General features: G+C 38.6%; 1 protein-coding gene across 2 annotated transcripts in view; it reads left to right on the forward strand.

Annotated features, from left to right (window-relative positions):
• SLC15A2 (solute carrier family 15 member 2) overlaps positions 1–21,003 on the forward strand; it is a 43,329-nt gene that overhangs the window by 1,651 nt on the left and 20,675 nt on the right. The window contains exons 2-11 of one of the 2 annotated variants that reach the window (XM_070797039.1): positions 378–465; positions 1,274–1,415; positions 8,729–8,821; positions 11,590–11,689; positions 13,756–13,846; positions 14,125–14,202; positions 18,945–19,027; positions 19,706–19,792; positions 19,966–20,055; positions 20,145–20,189. In XM_070797039.1, coding sequence (XP_070653140.1) covers positions 378–465; positions 1,274–1,415; positions 8,729–8,821; positions 11,590–11,689; positions 13,756–13,846; positions 14,125–14,202; positions 18,945–19,027; positions 19,706–19,792; positions 19,966–20,055; positions 20,145–20,189 — 897 coding nt within the window. The remainder of the gene's footprint in view (positions 1–377; positions 466–1,273; positions 1,416–8,728; positions 8,822–11,589; positions 11,690–13,755; positions 13,847–14,124; positions 14,203–18,944; positions 19,028–19,705; positions 19,793–19,965; positions 20,056–20,144; positions 20,190–21,003) is intronic. The other variant, XM_070797085.1, reaches the window with a different exon arrangement.

Consider the following 21,003-nt stretch of genomic DNA (forward strand, 5'->3'; position numbering starts at 1 on the left):
TCAAGTGTTCCAGAGGCCAACTCTTTGTTATGTTCTTAGAAATAAGGATCATTATTCTCTTCCCCAGTGCCCCAGGCTTTCCATTTAGTACCTGTGGGAAGATGAACAGGTCCTAGTGTCTATATCAAGAAGTGCCTGAGCAGCTCCATATTAATGTTTGAGGGACAAAGGAATATTCAGAATAGCTTGTTTGACTGCTAAATCAGCAATGCAAGCACTTTTAATAGGATACTGGCTATTTCATGAAGAGTAGGGACCATTGCTTCTTCACATGACCTATCATGGTGACTTAATGTTTTTTTCTGTTGCAAAACAGTATAATGATCTAAATAGGGAAATATTGTTCATGCTTGAACCAGTGTCTTTTTGTTTCCTAGAAAATCTGTGGCTCCAACTATCCACTGAGTATTGTCTTCATTGTGGTGAATGAATTCTGTGAGCGCTTTTCCTATTATGGCATGAAAGGTAATTTTGTGTCTCCCAATCCTACTTTTCTCCACTCACTCTCACCCCATGTTTGTAACAATCTGTCTTATATGCACTTATTTCTCTTATCTACTCTTTACCTTCATCCAGCTGGTCCTTGCCTTTGGCGAAGACTTCCAAAAAATGCCTGGTGGGATTTCACCTTCTAACTCATACAGGCCAAGAACAAAAAAGAGTAGTGGAAACCAGAATACAGCCTATGAGAATATAAGTGGAAAAACTCATTATCAGCATTCCATTGTTAATTTTTGTTCCTTAGGCCTATGAATTATATTGTTGCTGGGAAGGAGAAGGAAGGATTATTAGATATTAGATAAAGATAACATCAGGCCATGTTATCTTTCAGGTTGGCCTAAATGATGCTATGTGCATGAAGACTGAAGGGAGGTGTATTGCAGTGGCTCAGTCCATAAAGCATCTGCCTGCAATGCGGGAGACCGTGGTGTAATCCCTGGGTTGGGAAGATACGTGGGAGAAGGAAATGGCAACCCATTCCAGTATTCCTGCCTGGAGAATTCCATGGACAGAGAAGCCTGATGGGCTTCAGTCCATGGGGTCACAAAGAGCTGGACATGACTGAGTAACACACACACACACTAAGCATAGCCCCTTTCACCCTCACAACTCCGAGGGACCCTGCTTCTGCTGCTCAGAAGTTACTACTGATAGGAGTGCTGAAGATCAAGATCACCTGCAAAGACCCTATCAAATGCTCTTTGCCTCCATAAATAATTTTAATATATCTACCTTGTTTTGTCTCTCTCTTTTTTTTTTTTTTTTGCTTTAGCTGTGCTGACCCTGTATTTCCTGTATTTCCTGCATTGGAGTGAAAACACTTCCACATCTGTGTACCACGCCTTCAGCAGCCTCTGTTACTTCACTCCCATCCTGGGAGCAGCCATTGCTGACTCATGGTTGGGAAAATTCAAGTAAGGATGATGGGAGGTTACATTTCCAAGAAGCTTCACAGATTAAACATGCAGAGATATCTCTTCTAGCCTCTTGCTTCCAAGCAAGAATATACTTGTGTCATCCATGATAAATAAGAATCTCTGTCAGACTGACAATATAGAAAGGTTTTATCTCTTCATTATCAGTTTTTCCAATATTTTTATTTTTTTTCTTGTATTTAATTTTAATCTTCTGTTCTGAAGTTTAAGACCAATTCTTGTTCTGATCTCAGGTGGTAAGATGGCTACCCACAAGAAAATGTATAATTAAATGTTGTTATTTTATATACTATCCATCTCTCCTCCAGATTGAGTCATTTCAACTCTTTTAGTATCTTCTTATAAAGTCCCTATTTTCAGCTCTTTTACCATCTCTGATTCTCTTTTCTAATCTCCTTCTGTAGGTTCTTTCTTAAAACTATAATAAATATTTTCATGAGTTAGACTAATAGTCTATTCATTTCAATATCTTTTAAGTCCCTAAAAATAGCACCAAGAGATGTTTGGGGATAATGTTATAGTTGTCATCTATAATATCATTCTCATGGGACAGAGATGGATCTCAGGTATCCATCACTCAGGTATTTTCTGTGGAGTTGTCATCTACAGAATTGTCTAAATTAGCATTTCTCAAAGTGCATTCTGTTGAAAATTTGTTGTATAGGATCTAAAGAATGTTATGTAGGATCATAAAGCTCTCATAGTCAAATAAGTTTGGGAAAATGCTAGAATGAATAAAGCTAAAAAGGTATCTTTACTGCATGACTTCTTAGAGCCTTTAACATGCTGCTGCTGCTAAGTCGATTCAGTCGTGTCTGACTCTGTGCGACTCCATAGATGGCAGCCCACTAGGCTCCCCCATCCCTGGGATTCTCCAGGCAAGAACACTGGAGTGGGTTGCCATTGCCTTCTCTGTTTAACATGCTAATTAATATTATAAAATCTCCAAGAGAAGGTTATGCTGCTGCTGCTGCTAAGTCGCTTCAGTCGTGTCTGACTCTGTGCGACCCCATAGACGGCAGCCCATCAGGCTCCCCTGTCCCTGGGATTCTCCAGGCAAGAACACTGGAGTGGGTTGCCATTTCCTTCTCCAATGCATGAAAGTGAAAGTGAAGTCACTCAGTCGTGTCGGACTCTTAGCGACCCCATGGACTGCACCCTACCAGGCTCCTCTGTCCATGGGATTTGCCAGGCAAGAATATTGGAGTGGGGTGCCATTGCCTTCTCCAGAGAAGGTTATAATATGTAGCATTTCCCAAACTTGTTTGACTGTGGAATATTTTTTCAGGGTATCTTGTAGACCGAGTGTTCCAAGGAATCCTCTTTAGTAAACACTGGTTTCTATCTCACTTTGGGCTAGATATATCCATTATTCTAAAGTATTTATTCAGCACCTAATGTAGTGCTACAGCCACAACACAGTACTAAATAGTTTCTTGGGAGAGAGATGGCAGGTGCCTGAGGTCTATGTGTGCTCCTTATGTAGTAGTAGTCACCGAGTCCATCCAGACAGAAGGATGGCATTATATGCAGAAAAAAGCATAAGCCATGGTATGGTCTTCATTCAGTTACAGAATAAAAGATTCATATTTATAGTATTTTAATTTATTTTTTAAATGACTGCCTTGTAAAAAGTATAGCTCTGGGATTTGGTAAACAATAGCTTCCTGACTATTTCAGAGGAAATTTGGCCATCTCTCCTTGTACCCTCAATCTCAATCCTTCATGAGGTAATTTTAATTATTTTGAATTTGTTTTTATTGATGTATAACTTAAATAAAGTATACAAATCTGAAAGGCTTAAATGTACAACTGGATGAATTTTTACATATGTATCACCATCACCTAGGTCACTCTCACTGGTATCTTTGTACCCTCAATATTTCCATCTCTTGCCTTCAGATTCTTCTTCAGAGGTAGTCTTGTCCTAGAAATAATGGCAAATATCTTATGGCTGTAAACAAAAAAATATTATTAACCTTTCTTTTTCTATCTTCTTTGTCTTATTGTCACTACCTGCAAAAATTTAAAAGAATCACTTAATATTTGTTGTCTTCCTTTCACACTCTTCATTATCACTCCTTCAGTTCAGTTCAGTCACTTGGTCGTGTCCGACTCTTTGCAACCCCATGAACCGCAGCACGCCAGGCTTCCTGGTCCATCACCAACTCCCGGAGTCCACCCAAACCCATGTCCGTTGAGTCGGTGATGCCATCCAACTATCTTATCCTCTGTCATCTCCTTCTCTTCCTGCCCTCAATCTTTCCCAACATCAAGATCTTTTCAAATGAGTTAGCTCTTTGCATCAGGTGGCTAAAGTACTGGAGTTTCAGCTTCAACATCGGTCCTTCCAATGAACACCCGGGACTGATCTCCTTTAGGATGGACTGGTTGGATCTCCTTGCAGTCCAAGGGACTCTCAAGAGTCTTCTCCAACACCACAGTTCAAAAGCATCAATTCTTCAGCGTTCAGCTTTCTTTATAGTCTAACTCCCACATCCATACATGACCACTGGAAAAACTATAGCCTTGACTAGATGGACCTTTGTTGACAAAGTAATGTCTCTGCTTTTTAATATGCTGTCTAGGTTGGTCATAACTTTTCTTCCAAGGAGTAAGCGTCTTTTAATTTCATGCTGCAATCACCATCTGTAGTGATTTTGGAGCCCCCCAAAATAAAGTCAGCCACTGTTTCCACTGTTTCTCCATCTATTTGCATGAAGTGATGGGACCAGATGCCATGATCTTCGTTTTCTGAATGTTGAGCTTTAAGCCAACTTTTTTACTCTCTTCTTTCACTTTTATCAAGAGGCTCTTTTTTATTTTATTTTATTTTATTTTTAAACTTTACATAATTGTATTAGTTTTGCCAAATATCAAAATGAATCCATCACAGGTAAACATGTGCTCCCCATCCTGAACCCTCCTCCCTCCTCCCTCCCCATACCATCCCTCTGGGTCGTCCCAGTGCACTAGCCGCAAGCATCCAGTATCGTGCATTGAACCTGGACTGGCAGTTCTTCTTCACTTTCTGCCATAAGGGTGGTGACATCTTAGGGCAGAATAATATAGTGCAGTGCAATATAATCCAGTTAGATTCAACTTAATTTCATTGATTTTAATATAATAAATGTTTATTGAGCAGCTTCTATTTGTCCAAAGAACTGTGAGGGATAAGCAGATAAGACATAATACCTGCTTCACATTGCTCATGGTCAACTAGCTTTAATACAGAACAGATTATGGTAAGTGCAATAATAGTATAAGTCATCTTTTTATCCTATTGAAATTCCTCTTTCTAAGATCACTGGTAATGATGCCATCAAACTGAGTGATCTTTTGTAAATTCTTATTCATGTTGAGCATTTTAGTCTGTTTATTGCTCCTATATTCTTGAAACTTCCTGGGCTTCTCTAACACTGTATTTTCTGGTTCTTTTACTTTTTTGGATTCTTCCAAATTTGGCTGTTTTTTTTTTTTTTTTTTTTTGCTTTTTGTTTACTTCACTCTTTCCTGAATGTAGGCATTTCCCCAGTGTATACCTTTTACCCTTTTCCCTTTCTCCAGATTTTCCCTTAGCAAGTTCTGTGTGTCAGTTTTAGCTATATGCTGATGTCTCCTCAAACTCTATAATCTTAACCTATCACTCAAGCCCCAAGTGTGCATTGTAACTGCACATTAGCATTCATCTCCTGGATATTCCACCTTATCCTCTCTCCTAGCTTCCCTATACTTCTGCATCCAATCAGCTTTTAAATTCTACCAATTCTGTTTCTATATTATGTCTCATATTCCTCCTACCTCAACACTGAGTCACAACTACTCTAGTTTTGGTTGTATTTAGGCTCTGAACTGGACTATTATAATGGATATGTGTGACGTTTTCATTGTTTCCCATAATCGTTGTTCATAATTGAATCCTTGCACTACTGTCAAATTAATTTTCCTAAAAGAAATCTCCATTCACATTACTACCCTGCTAAACATTTCTACTTACACGTTGTCTACTAATCTCATCCAACTTACCTTTCTGCTCTTACTGTCATACTTACTCCCTTTCAAGAATGTCCAATAGATGAACCAAATACTAATATTTACCTAATAATAGCCAGGAACATCTCTTTTCCATGTCTGTTTGCATAGTTTCTACTTCATGAAATCTCTTTCTTCCCCAGCCTTCCACATCCAAACTCTTTAAGGCTCAGTTCACATGCCACCTATGCAATGGAATATCCTCTGCCCCTTACTTTTCACCACTAACCAGAATTAATCTAATATTCTCTGAACTCCGTATTTTTCACCCTCACATGACAAATTCTCTCTTATAATAACTATGTGTATATGAATCTAATATCTTCTTCCAAACACTTAGAAAACAGCCTCATTTATAGTTTTTTATCCACAGCACTTAAAACAGTGCCTGGTACATAGGAGGCCCACAAAAAACATTTCAGTTAGTAAATATATCACCCTCAGATGAACACAGGCAGAAGACTGTGGGCAGGGTAGGTGTGGGCAGGTGTGAAGATGACTTTTATTTTGTTGTGGGTATTGTGGTTGCTTTTAAAATAACAAAATTCTTTGAGGAATGAATAGGTATCTCTTTCAGAGGAAAGTGGGTTGGAGAAAACATGAATAACTTGTTCTTTAGGGATGTGTGGGGGTGTGGTGAGCTCACATGTCCAAAGACAATGATGACAAAAACATGAACAAACAAATATTTCAAACTCCTTTCCTTTTCTTCAGAAGTTAGCTTCAGGATGAAAAGTTTCCCGTAACATTAGAAACATTGCTCAGACCTTCAAACCACAATTTTCTGAATTTAGTACACAGCATATATTAAAGGTACTTCCTCTATATGAAGTCCCAGAATCCTAGCTTTGTTAAGAGAAAATGGGCACCCACGGTCCCTGACTTTTGTACAAGGAACTCACTGTGTCAGGAGAGAGGTGAAACTTCCTTCAGGGCTACATGTAGGAGAAAGTAGCCAATAGATACACAATGAAAAACAACTTTTTAAACATGGATACTGGCTTTTTACTGTTTCTATAAGTATCTACTGAGAAGGTTAACTACATGCTCAGATGCTATTTTTGATGCCAAGTTGCTTTTAAGAGAGAATAACATTTTTAGTCATAGTCCCTAGTGTTGGTTTATACCTGTGACCTGTGCCTGTCAGTCTGGTCTCCTGATCATAGCAATCACTAAAAGTCACTCTCTTAAGTGTGTTTTGCCAAATACTTTTGGATGTCTTTTCTACACTTCCTCTTTCTCTGAGTGGGTCTATAGCATATCCTTCCCCCTATCTTTTTTGTCTAGTCAGAGCTGACCCTCTTTATGTTAGGTCTCTTCCTTTGTCACAGTAGGTCTCTGCCTATTGCACATACTCCTTCTCAGTTCCTAAACTCTAATTTAAAATGTCTCTGGCTTTTTATATTCTTATGGAGAAATAAAATTTAAAACTTCTTTCTTTCCCCTTTCCTTTTTCCACATTAACTTGTTCATAAAACTGAAAGAATGCGGACTGTAAGAAAGAAGTTCTAGACCTAATTCTAATCCTAATTAGCATGGCACTTTAAAAATGTCCTTTGACTTCTGTGCATTTCACTTTCCTCATTTGCAAATGGAAGACTGAAGTCTGGCTGAAGCAGATCTCTGTCCTGTGGTTAGGACTGTAATATCCCCAATGACAACTGCATTTCAAATGCAGAATTTCCAAGTCTCTCTTGACTTCTCTCTTTTTCTGTTAAAGTTCTCTGCTGTTAGCTTCCTCACTTATATTCTTCATATTTTAGACTAATTCCTTGAATCTTTTACCTAGAAGGTAGGCTTGTTTTTCTTTTAAGGCAATTACACTTCTCTCACTTGTTTAGTCCAACAATCTGATATTGCCCTGATCTCCCAACACAGACTATCACTCCAGCTCAGACTCCTTTTGTTTTTTCTCTGTGATGATTTAGCATACATCATCTATTTTGTGTTCATAATAGCTGGCCTTTTCTCAGTTACTTTTTATTCCGTTTCTTTCTATTCATTCTTTTTGTTCCAATGAAGAAAACTTTTCTACAGAAGACACTACAAGGCCTTTTAGGAAAGCCTGTCCCTTCCTTTTTCTTATCTCCTATTTCCCATTATAAACCCTCTAAGATCCTTTCCCTGGTGAGCCAACCTAGGAATATTTAGCATTTAGAATGAGAAATCCACATCCTGAGGTTTCTGGCATCTCCAGCCTCTCTTTGCTATCTTCATTCCATTTTTTTGTATTCCACTTTAGCACATGGTACTTTAAAATTTGCAGAAGTAAGCTATATAATTTCTAAGGTTCCTTCTAGTACTAATATTCTACTTATATGTAAAGAGAATTCTGGTGTCCCAATACACATAATACATATTGTATATTTGATTGCATGCCGTGTTTCAGTGTGTGTATCTCAACGCAGGTTCCTACTGGAATTCCTCACTCTTTCACTTACTAGTTGTCATTCAGATCTTTTTTTGAAAAACAATATAACGTTTGGGGGGAATGGATACACATATATGTATGGATGAGTCCCTTTCTTTGCTGTGCCCCCGAAACAATGTTAGTTGGCTATGCTCCAATAAAAAATATAAAATACTCCAATATAATATACTCCAATATAAAATAAAAAGTTAAAAAAGAAAGAAAGAACAACATAACAGTAAGTCCCTATCAACTGCATGAGCTATGTATCACTGAACAGTATGTTCAAAGGCCCTGGCTCCTTTCTTACCCTTGCGAAATAGTCCATGAGGAAACTGTGGTGGGGATTACAATAACCTAAGTATTCAAATTAAACCCTTTACCTCTTTATCCCAGTGACTGTGTTTAAAGAAAGTTCTTTGTTCCCTTATTTTCCTGTTTATGTGATTCTTTCTCATTTCTTGGGGAAAAACCTGAGGTCAAACATATCCTGTTCTTCTGGTTCTCCTTTCTTAAAACATTATCTCTCACTACAGATCAAATCTGTTCATGATATATCTGTACAAGATCAGGGATTCTCTGTGTGGGGTAGGTAGGAAAAAACAGAAAGCATGAGAAAAGGATGTCCCTAATGCTATAGGGTGAAGAGTTACTGTGCCTTTTTCTAGTCTGTTTGCTTCATTCGCCATTATTATTTATATTTGCATTTCTCATATAGTTCTTTCCTCCTCCACCCCTTCCTCCTCCTGCTCCATTTATCCTGGCACTGAGAACAGTATGAACTCTGAGTCTGTATTGCTCAAATCTCTGAATTCTGTTTGTAGACTGACGGATTTAACTTTCTCAACAGGACAATCATCTATCTCTCCTTGGTGTATGTGCTTGGCCATGTGATTAAGTCCATGGGTGCCTTACCAATACTGGGGGGACAAATGTTACACACGTAAGTAAAATCATGTAAATCATGTAGATATCATGTAATCATAAACCTCCTCATTGGAAAAGAACCACTTTCCTCCATTGGACAGGTAAATGTTTCATGGATTCATTATAGATGTTTCTCTATCTTACTAGAGATGTCTCTTTATTTTACAACCTACTATTTTACTGGGCTTCCCTGGTGGCTCAGAGGTTAAAGCGTCTGCCTGTAATGCGGGAGACCTGGCTTTAATCCCTGGGTCAGGAAGATCCCCTGGAGAAGGAAATGGCAACCCACTCCAGTATTCCTGCCTGGAGAATCCCATGGACGGAGGAGCCTGGTGGCCTACAGTCCACAGGGTCACAAACAGTTGGACACGACTGAGCGACTTCACTCACTATTTTATTTTTTATTTTTATGTATATATATTTTTTGCCTTTTGCGGTCATATTTGTTTTTAATTTATATTTATTTTAATTGGAGGCTAATTACTTTACAATATTGTATTGGTTCTGCCACACATCAACATGAATCCACCACGGGCGTACACGTGTTCCCCACTCTGAACCCCCCTCCCACCTCCCTTCCCATACCATCCCTCCGGGTCATCCCAGTGCTCCAGCCCCAAGGATCCTGTATCAAACCTGAACTGGTGATTCGTTTCTTATATGATATTATACATGTTTCCATGCCATTCCCCCAAATCATCCCACCCTCTCCCTCTCCCACAGAGTCCAAAAGACTCTTCTATACATCTGTGTCTCTTTTGCTGTCTCTCATATAGGGTTATCGTTACCATCTTTCTAAATTCCATATATATGCGTTAGTATACTGTATTGGTGTTTTTCTTTCTGGCTTACTTCACTCTGTATAATAGGCTCCAGTTTCATCCACCTCATTAGAACTGATTCAAATGTATTCTTTTTAATGGCTGAGTAATATTCCATTGTGTATATGTACCACAGTGTTCTTATCCATTCATCTGCTGATGAACGTCTAGGTTGCTTCCATGTCCTGGCTATTATAAACAGTGCTGCGATGAACATTGGGGTACACGTGTCTCTTTCAATTCTGGTTTCCTCAGTGTGTATGCCCAGCAGTGGGGTTGCTGGGTCACTATTTTATTATACCAAATTGGTTAAGAAAAAATATTTAACTAGTTGAACTCTTTCCTGCTTTATCTGAGCTCATGTGTTTTTATTAAATATTTGGAGACTTGTAGAATGCTCAGTTAGCATCCTTTTCACAGAAGCTCTACATATGCTTGAAGACATGAAAATCTTCATGCCCTCCGTATTCCTTCACCTGTTTACCCATCCACACATTGTACTTTAACAGAGTTTTAAAAAATGTCCATGATACTTCTTTATAGTATATTGTAGAATTAATATTCAAAGCTTGAATTATTTCCATTTATGTGTAGTTCCATATATTCCAGTTGCTGTGTCCCTCTTTGTTAAGTTATTGATGTTTATGATGCCAGAGAATCTTGATAGGCTCTGACGTTTATTGGTTCAGTCAGAGAGGATTAGACTTGTTCATGAAGCAGGTTATCTATATTTGTGTTTATAATGTGGCTAGACATGTATTCTCCATTGAGTTAAGAATTTTGTTTGAGATTTAATGGATATTAGCTTAAGCTCAACATTCAGAAAACAAAGATCATGGCATCCAGTCCCACCACTTCATGGGAAATAGATGGGGAAACAGTGGAAACAGTGTCAGACTTTATTCTTCTGGGCTCCAAAATCACTGCAGATGGTGACTGCAGCTATGAAATTAAAAGATGCTTACTCCTTGGAAGGAAAGTTATGACCAAGCTAGATAGCATATTGAAAAGCAGAGACATTACTTTGCAAACAAAGCTCCATCTAGTCAAGGCTATGGTTTTTCCAGTGGTCATGTATGGATGTGAGAGTTGGACTGTGAAGAAAGCTGAGTGCTGAAGGATTGATGCTTTTTGAACTGTGGTGTTGGAGAAGACTCTTGAGAGTCCCTTGGACTGCAAGAAGATCCAACCAGTCCATTCTGAAGGAGATCAGCCCTGGGATTTCTTTGGAAGGACTGATGCTGAAGCTGAAACTCCAGTACTTTGGCCACCTCATGAAAAGAGTTGACTCATTGGAAAAGACTCTGATGCTGGGAGGGATTGGGGGCAGGAGGAGAAGGGGACGACAGAGGATGAGATGGCTGGATGGCATCACCGATTCGATGGACGTGAGTCTGAGTGAACTCCGGGAGTTGGTGATGGACAGGGAGGCCTGGCGTGCTGCAATTCATGGGGTCGCAAAGAGTCAGACACGACTGAACAACTGAACTGAACTGAACTGAGATACCTTGTTATTGTTGTTCCATCAGAAATCACTGACATTTCTTCCATTAGTTATGACTAACTTAAGATTTTATTTTGTGGTTACTAAGAATATGTGGGATAAAGGTTCACAAGGTCTTTCTATTGACATGTCCCTTTGACTATGATGATACTGAGAACAGTCTTAACTCTGGAGGTCCTTGAGTATCGGCTTCTATATGTTGTACACATGAGGTAAATTAAACTATCAGGGACAAAATCTTCCCATGTAATGATACTTTCTGGCAGAAACTCAAGGATTATGAAGATAAGTGCTCCTGAGTCTCTCCCAGGAGGAAGCCATTGGGAAGTGCCCACAATATAGAAATGTGAAGGAGGTCGTGCCCTTGTACACATATTTTTTTCTCTTATAGCTCTATATTCCATTTCTACAGTTGTGTTTAGTATCAGTATGGTTAGTACTCTCACATTTCCATTTCAGAGTCCTGTCAATGGTCGGCCTGAGTCTAATAGCTTTGGGGACAGGAGGTATCAAACCCTGTGTGGCAGCTTTTGGTGGAGACCAATTTGAAGAAAAACACGTAAGAGTCCTGTCATTTCTGTATTTTCAAGAATTAGAGCAGGCATTAAATGACAGGTAGCCATTTGCTAAGACTGAAGTAATCCAGTAGTTAGAACATATCTGAGTAGTGTTCAGTGCTGGGTTCAGTACTGATCATTAATGAAGAGAAAAATGGAAACATTTCAAAGGAATATGACCAGGACTAAAAAGATGCAGCTTAGGAAGAAAAATTGATGGAAATGAAGATATTTAGACTGGATAAGATAAGACTTAAAAGAGAATATTATAACTATCTATAGATACTGGAAGTTGTTGTTTAGTCACTCAGTTGTGTCCAACTCTTTGTGACCCCATGGGCTGCAGCACGCCAGGCATCCCTGTCCATGGGATTTTCCAGGTGAGAGTACTGGAGTGGGTTGCCATTTCTTTCTCCAGAGGATCTTCCCAACCCAGGGATCAAACCTATGTCTCCTGCATTGCAGGCAGATTCTTTACCTTCTGAGTTACTCCCTTTATATAGATATTGGAAGGATGTCAGTAATTAAACCAAAGATCAATGAGAGAAAGCTATAGGAAGTTAGCTTTTCACTTGGTGAAAGGAAAAACTTCAAATATTAATGAGTTCACTCTCACTTAAGGTATTTAAGAAGTTACATGGTCATCACTTTGGGAATGGGAGGTGATAAGTAGTTTGGAGATGATATAAGCATCTCTAGCTTTGGGATTCTATGAAGGAGAAAATGACCATTTGGAATAAAACAGAATGAATATCTTTAGATGATCCTGTCTTGATGATCATTCCTTCTTTTCCTAGACACTTTCCACTGTCCATGGGGGATGGGGGGACAGTATGAATAAAGGTAAAAACATACCTGTTAAGGAAGCAGTGACAACTAGGCAAGGAAAATACTCTATTCTTAGATCAACCAACATTTCTAGCTTCCTCTTTTTACCTCTCAGTTTTCCTTTTTGACAGTCTTCATGTATTATTCCCTCTTCTATAGCTATTTATCATGTTTCTTTTATCATGTTTGTTTTTTACTCTTGTTCTTTCTCTGTATCATGTCTTCCTGCATTTCTCTAACCTTTCAGACCATGTGGGTTATTTTATATTCTTTTTTTTTTTTTATATTCTTTATCTACCCAAGGGTTCATAGATTATAATTGCTTGCTCACCTTAGAGAAATCACCAAACTCTGGCAAGTGGGATTCTATGCACAATGAATTCTACACATAGATGAATGGAGCAGGTTTAAATGGGGACCAGAAGAGGAAGCAGAACACACCATAAATGGAAAATGGAGATTGTGCTGATGTGTCAGGGGAGTCAGAATGAAGCACAGAAGTGCATAATGAATAAAGTGTCAGCAACTTTATTTGAAAGCTGCTTCATTTTGTAAGTGCTCCACAAAGATATTTCAGTAATAGGACAAACCCACTTCCAAGTTTCCACTGGCCACTGCCCAGCCCACAGACTTTCTTTAATAGTCTCTGGCAGACTTCCCATGAGCATTAGGTAAATTATTCTGTTTGATCAACAATTTACTCAACTGTTCCATATTCTAGTCCTATTCGTACCACACATTCCACAAAATCTATTATTTAACTCAGCCACTCATTCACTAACTTAATTCAGTTTAATAAACATTTACTGAATCTAAGATAAGACAGGTGCTATGCTAGTGATGCTTGTGAGGATTACAGAAAGTAATGTTTTTTTTTTTTTTTCTGCTCTAAAGGAACTCTCAACCTACTGAAACAGAAATTTAATACAGAGACTAATACTAGAATAAACACTATAGGACACAGTACATAGACATAGTATACAAGATGATCATTTTTGCCAATATAAAAGGGTAAAAAAATGTTAAAGATGATTGTACTAGGGTGTGAAAGATAGAGAAATGTTTATTTTGGGTCAGCAAGATATGTGTTAAAATATCTAATATGACATTCACATACTTTGGAGACAGTATCTGAATCGTACCTCTTAATGAGTCTGAAGAGGTGGGGGGTGGACCAAGGAGGCACATTGAACTGATGATTTGTCCTGTTTTGGCTTTTTTTTTTTTTTTTTTTTTTCAGGCAGAGGAACGGACTAGATACTTCTCAGTCTTCTACCTCTCCATCAATGCAGGGAGCTTGATTTCTACATTTGTCACACCCATGCTGAGAGGTTGGGATCTTTTCTGAGGGCCTCTGTATAAGCTTTACTCTGCCCAGCCAGAAATCTGTTCAAGGCTTCTTACTGTCCACCTTCTCCTTTTATATGAGTTTGAAAATCTGAGCGAATTTCTTTTAATCTTGATTTGTCTGGCCCAAAAGAAGGATTATGGATTAGGTGTTGGGAGGAAAGAAGATGGCTATGTCTATGACCTCAAAAACCTGAGCTTACAGAACAGAACATCAAAAATTTAAGATTCAGGATTAATTTGGTTCTGTTTTTTCCTGTAGGAGATGTGCAGTGTTTTGGGAAGGACTGCTACGCATTGGCTTTTGGAGTTCCAGGATTGCTTATGCTGATAGCTCTTGGTAAGTGCAGTGAAGGAAACTAATAACCACTGATGCCTTCCACGTGGAAAGCATGAGTAAGCACTATACACAGACTATTTTATTTAGTCCTCATGCAAACCTATTAGGTGTTATTGTAGGGGTTTCCCCTAGACATTGTAGATAAATTAACTGAATAAAGTTAGAAGCCTTAAAAAAAATAGTGCCCACAGTTATATAATAAGCTTCCTGAGAGTTTTAAAAAGACTGATCCTTGGATGCCATGTAGAACCAAATAAATCAGGATCTCTGTGGGATACGGCTGTGGCATCTAAAATTTTTTAAGTATCTAGTTGATTCTAATTGTAGTCACAGTTGAGATGTACTGATCTACACTGCAATATATAATGAAGCAAAGAAAATAATCCTTCCTCTTGAACCAGCTTATTTCATCTGATAACTATCTGGTAACTGGAAGATGTAAAAACTTTTTGGGACTTTTAAAGCTTCTAGGGTCAGCTGTTTCTGCCTTGCTCTGCAATGCTTCCAAGAAGTTTGCTCCTGAGCAAAGAGAATAAGAGGAGTTGAATAAGTAGGGGAAAACTGATGCAACTTAGATCAAGTGGCATTCTCTTTACCACTGAGAAGCCAGCAATGGAAGAGGAAGAGGAATATATGCGTTGCTTAGTTTAAACAGTCTAAGGGGAAACTTGGACATGATTGTTTTTAATCATTGACCTGGAAACCTGTTCTCACACTGAGCCTGTGGGTGACACCCCCCTGGAGGATATCCAGTCCAAACACATAAAGAGCTCAATAAAGGATAAAGAGCCCAGAGGCTCAGCTGATTATTTTCAAACAGAGTTTGGGGGATAATAATATTACTCAGGCAAGTTGCAATTCCAATTCCAAGGAAATTTATGTGTTAGTTTAGGGCCCAGTGATAATACATTCTGCTTCCTTCTCTCTTCAAAGCCAAATATATTCCTAGTTTTCCTGATTAGTACTATGTCTTTTTCTCTGGATCATTGCACAATATTATTTACATATCATAGTAATTATGAAGATCAAAAGAGATGCTTTTGAAATGTTTACAAATTATGAAATGTTTAATTGAATGTTAAATGTTAAGTGTTAGCTGTCATCATTAGTTACTTCAGTTTTCTGGGTACTAATAAATCAGTTCTCTGATTTTTCACTATAATTTCATTTATTTGATTTTTTCACTCATTAATTCATTCAACAAACATCTATTTAATGAACATTTAATGTGTTAGATTCTGTGCTAGGTACTGGGATCACGTTGTTGAATTAGGTAGCTACAGAATTTATGCTTTCAAAGGATTTATTTGGTCCAGCAGGAAGAGGGAGACAGATAAGTAAACAGGATCTTTCAATATAGTATCATCACTGTCACAACTAGAGAAATACAGAGGAAGCTATAAGAACACAGAGGGATACCTAAGACTTTGAGGCTCAGAAAAGCTTTGCCTAAAGAAATGATAGGGAAGGTAAGACCTAAAGTATTAACAGCAGTTAATCAAAGAAGAGATTGAAAGTGAAACAAATAGACATGGTATCTATAAGACAAAGGGTTGAGAAATAGTATGACATATTTGAAGGCCTTGAAGGAACAGAGGAGAAAGAGGAGAAACTGACAGAAACCAGATAATGAAAGGCTTTTAACTTATTAAGGAATTAGAACTTTATCAGGAGAATAGTAGGGAGCTTCAAAAGGGTTTTAAATAGAGGTATGATCGTTAGATGTTTATTTTTCAGTGGTATTTCTGACTGTAATGTGGAAAAAGAATGGATTAAGGGTGAGACAGAGGATACTCTTTGTCTTGATTATTGAATTTTGGGTACTTCCTTAAATTTTGTGCTCAAGGTGAGTGCCTACCTTGGCTCACCTTCTTCAGCACTGACAGAACTGACAAACTTGACATGATTAGATGTGTGAAAGTAAGAGAGAAGATAAGCCAGTATTGAATGCAGCACTCTGACGAGCAAATGGGTGGATAGTAGGAGTATGCTCTAAGGGAGACTAGGTTTGGGGCAATACTAATGAATTTAGTTTTGGACATGTAACATTTAGATGTTTTTGGAACATCTAATTGGGAGTACCAAACTTTTAAATCTATATTTATTTGGAAATACAGGTTTAAAGTCCAGAATAAATGTCTGGGCTATAGATATAGAGCCGGAGCTATTAGTATATGGATAGCAATTAAGTCAGGAAAATAGATGGAATGACTAAGAGTATGATAAAGGAGAACAAGGATAGGACCTTGAGGAATACCAATATTTAAAAGACAAACAAATGAGCTAAGCACCAGGCATTAGAAATAAACAAGTTATGGCAAGTATTTACAAGGAATTTTGTTGTCCTGGTGAAAAATTAAGTTCTCTTCACTGTGATAAGTGCAGAAATAAAGATATCTACAAGGATGTACAGCAAAGGCAATAAATAAGTTGCGCTGAAGCCATTCAAATAAAGATTCACTAAAGAAAAGTTGGGGAAGGGCTCTCCAGGTAGGGAAAAAAACCGCAAATGAAGAGGTATAAAACAGAACGTGGCATTTTGAAACCAGGGTGATTTCAGTAATAACGCAATCAGATCTTTAGGGGACAATCTCCATGGCATAAACCTTTAGAATAATGTTTCAAATCTGTATGGGAATGAGTCTTATTGTAATGAAAACTTAATAGTAATTAGTTTCTCCAATATGTGGATTGTCAACTCTTGATATGTTTATATTATTAATATTAAAGAGATTATTCAGTGTTAGGCATACTTTTATACAAGCCAGCACTTATTTATAAGTTGTTGTATTTCCTTTAAGATGAAAATGTGTTGACTCAAATTTTGTATTTGAATTAGGTAAAGGATTCAGCAGTTAAACAAAAAAAGTCAGGTAAAGAGGGGAAAGCCCACAGATGAGACTAAAAACAAATGTCCAAAGGAATAGTAGTTCTACCTTTGATACCAAGAGGATTTCAGGAAGGGAATCATTCAGAGTAACAAATGTTACTGACTGGGAAAGCAAGATAAGGGTGAAAAATGTCCATTAAATATGGGGACACAAAGGTCTTTGATTTGATGATAACAGTTATGGTAGACTGGTGGAGTTTCAAGAATAATTAGAGCAGGTTGGGAAGTGAATAAAATGAATGAAAGAGGAAACAGTAAGAAGTTATAGCTGAAAGGTGACATGGAGTCAGGAGAGGATATTAAGCATGCTTGATTATTATTAGGAACACTCCAGTAAAGAAAGATGTTGAAGATGTAAGGCAAGACAGTATGATCAATACGAAAGCACACATGGTAGAATTGTATTTACACAAGAGGAGGAACATTACCTTCACGTAACTGGAGAGAGGAGGGGCTGGGTATGGATACAAATATTAATAGATTTGGTGGCAGTTGAGGGAGTTTTCATTTGAAGCCTTCTATTTTCTTTGTGAAGTAAGAGGCAACAATGTCTACTAGTGGAAGTAAATGTTAGAGAAACTCAGGGTACCTACCCATCTTCATCAGTTAAGTGGCCTTCAAATTTAAGTGTGACCTTGTCAAGTTGATCACCTGACCTTCTTTTTATCACTCCATTGTCCATTTTAGACCAGAATTCCTGAGAAGTTCATCCCCTTTCTAGGATCATTATTAGTTTCAAGAGCTGTCTATTTCCCATCCAAAATTTTCTGCTTGTCAACATACCTTTTTTATCTGCCCACTTGTCTCTCAGGATTAGCATTCTTTATCTGAACTTTTTTTTTTTTAATCAACAATAAGAAGGCCATGCTAAGTCACTTCAGTCGTGTGCAACTCTGTGTGACCCCATAGACAGCAGCCCACCAGGCTCCTCCGTCCCTGGGATTCTCCAGGCAAGAACACTGGAGTGGATTGCCATTTCCTTCTCCAATGCATGAAAGTGAAAAGTGAAAGTGAAGTCACTCAGTCGTGTCCTACTCTTAGCAACCCCATGGACTGCAGCCCACCAACCTCCTCTGTCCATGGGATTTTCCAGGCAAGAGTACTGGAGTGGGGTGCCATTGCCTTCTCCGAACAAAGTTTAGTGATTTCAAAAATAAATAATGAAAAACAGTGTAGTTTCTGGCAATTTCCATCTGTGCAATCTTGTACAACTTGCTTAACTCCTTAACCCTTGATTTCTTTATGTGTAAAATCCTTTTCAGTTTAAATCAGTACTATTAAAATGCTTTACACTTTACATATAATAATAAACCTTCAAGAGATCATTATTGATAATAATAACCATCAGGATAATAATGAATTTGGGAAAATCCATTTCAGGAGTTAGGACTTACTAGGTAGGTCTTGGAAACAAGATTTTAATTTGGCGGCAGATAAGGAGAAACGAACAGGGATTAAGAAACTACTTGGTGGCCATTTTGAAAATAGAGGGTAGAAGTTGTGAGGTCCTATACGAGTCATAGCCCTGGGGATGCAGAGAGGGGACAGGCAGGAAATACACTGAAGACAGAGGGTCAGTGAAAGTTGATAATATATTAGATGTAGAGATGAGATAGAAGACGGAGAATTCAGAGGTGACTTTCATCTCTGTGATTACAGGAAAGTCTACACATTGACCATTTTATTTTTCTCTTGCTCCCATAGTTTTTATGACTCCAAAGTCAGGGAGCATCAGTCAGTTTCCACCCTTTATGAGATGTGTCAATCATTCCTACATTTCAGCAGTGTGTCCTTAGTGTTGACAACTAAATGTGCTAAATGAGAAGCTAAGAACTTTGTTTATCTACTGCAGTTGTGTTTGCAATGGGAAGTAAACTATACAGAAAACCACCTCCTGAAGGAAACATACTGAATCAAGTGGTCAAATGTATCTGGGTAAGTTCATGACTTGTTTGCCTGCCTTTTTCAATTACAAGAAAAGAAATGCGGTTCTGAGCCTATAGGCCTTTAAACATGGGTATACACTTTTCTCAATGACCTCTGCACTGCTTCTGTGACTTTTGGAAAGTGGGGTTGATCAAACATCATTCGATGCCTCTGCTGCTGCTGCTGCTAAGTCGCTTCAGTCGTGTCCGACTCTGTGCGACCCCATAGATGGCAGCCCACCAGGCTCCCCCGTACCTGGGATTCTCCAGGCAAGAACACTGGAGTGGGTTGCCATTTCCTTCTCCAATGCATGAAAGTGAAAAGTGAAAGGGAAGTCGCTTAGTCAGGTCCGACTCTTAGCGACCCCATGGACTGCAGCCTACCAGGCTCTTCCGTCCATGGGATTTTCCAGGCAAGAGTACTGGAGTGGGGTACCATTGCCTTCTCCAAGCTAAAAATAATATAATCATTTTTAAAAACTGGCAAAAGTTTTCTGAAATGTAGTTACATATGTTAAAATTGTATTTCAAATATTCTGAAATTCAATGTGTGATGAAATCAAAAGGTTAGACTAAGTCAGTCAAAAGTATGTGTGTCTAAGGGAAGATACAGTGAAATGGAAAAGGCAGGGGAAGGGTTTTTTGTTTGTTTTTTTTCCTCTCTTCTGATATCTATGCTCTGCCCTAGTTTGCCATTTCCAGCCGTTTCAAGAACCATTCTGGGGACAATCCCAAGCGAGAGCACTGGCTGGACTGGGCAGCTGAGAAATACCCAGTAAGTTGAACTGCAGAAACATCTGATGCCTCCATAGAGTTTTTCCTAATAACCAAACTGATTCTCTCCTACTATTATTTGACCTCTTCTCTTACTGTTCTGGGCCATTTCTACTCCAAGCAAGAAATTCTTAATTGCCAATTCAGCCTATTCCTTCTTCCTCCTCTTTGCAGAAGCAGCTCATTATGGATGTGAAGGCACTGACCAGGGTACTGTTCCTTTATATCCCATTGCCCATGTTCTGGGCACTTTTGGATCAGCAGGTAAGAATAGTTCTTTTGAAAACTACCTCTTCCAGCCCCTTCTCTCTCAAAGGAAAGGGATTTCCTCTAATAGCATCTGTTTGCTGTAGGGCTCACGATGGACCTTGCAAGCCACCAGGATGAATGGGAATTTGGTGAGTAGAAGAGATTTTTCCCAGAGAAGTCTATCATTTATTTTTAATCCACACTAAGGGAAAATTTATTTGTGTTTTTGCCTAAAAAGTGACATAAGATTATACCTTTAGCATGAAGTTACTGGATAGGCAAAGTGACTATTATAAGACAGAATCTTATCTTTGAAAATCAGAAAGGTAAGGATGGAAAGGTTTCAGTGTATACAGGAAGCACTGAGACAATAGCAAATGAAGTGATAGGGAGTGGATAGTGATAGGGAGTAGATAGGGAGCAAATGAAGCCTGGGGAATGGATGTTTCCTTCCAACTATGCCCCACCAAAGCTCCCCTCTTACCTCAGTCAGTAAAGAATATGCCTTCAATGCAGGAGACCTGGATTTGATTCCTGGGTCAGGAAGCTCCCCTGCAGAAGGAAATGGCAACCCACTCCAGTATTCTTGCCTGGAGAATTCCATGGACAGAGGAGCCTGGCAGGCTACAGTCCATGGACTCGCAAGAGTTGGACATGACTTAGCAACCAAACCACCACCACCAGGCACCCCAGGGCACAACTGATTGCTGTGACAACACAGTTGGCCCAGCCTCTCAGGCAGGGTTCACAGCAGGTATCCAGAGGTGGGATATTTTGTTCATGGATACAGAAATAATGGGAAAATTTTAAATATAATTTTCTCTTTTTAAAATTTTCATTCATTGACAAATTCTTCTCTCATTTATTCCCGCTGCCTAGATTATTGTATGTTCTCCTGCCATCTCACTTGTGAAGAAGGCAGGGTGGAATGATGCCAGGGTTTTATAAGCCAGTCTGTTTGGA

The sequence above is a fragment of the Bos indicus genome, chromosome 1, assembly GCF_029378745.1.
Source record: "Bos indicus isolate NIAB-ARS_2022 breed Sahiwal x Tharparkar chromosome 1, NIAB-ARS_B.indTharparkar_mat_pri_1.0, whole genome shotgun sequence".
Classification (NCBI taxonomy): domain Eukaryota; kingdom Metazoa; phylum Chordata; class Mammalia; order Artiodactyla; family Bovidae; genus Bos; species Bos indicus.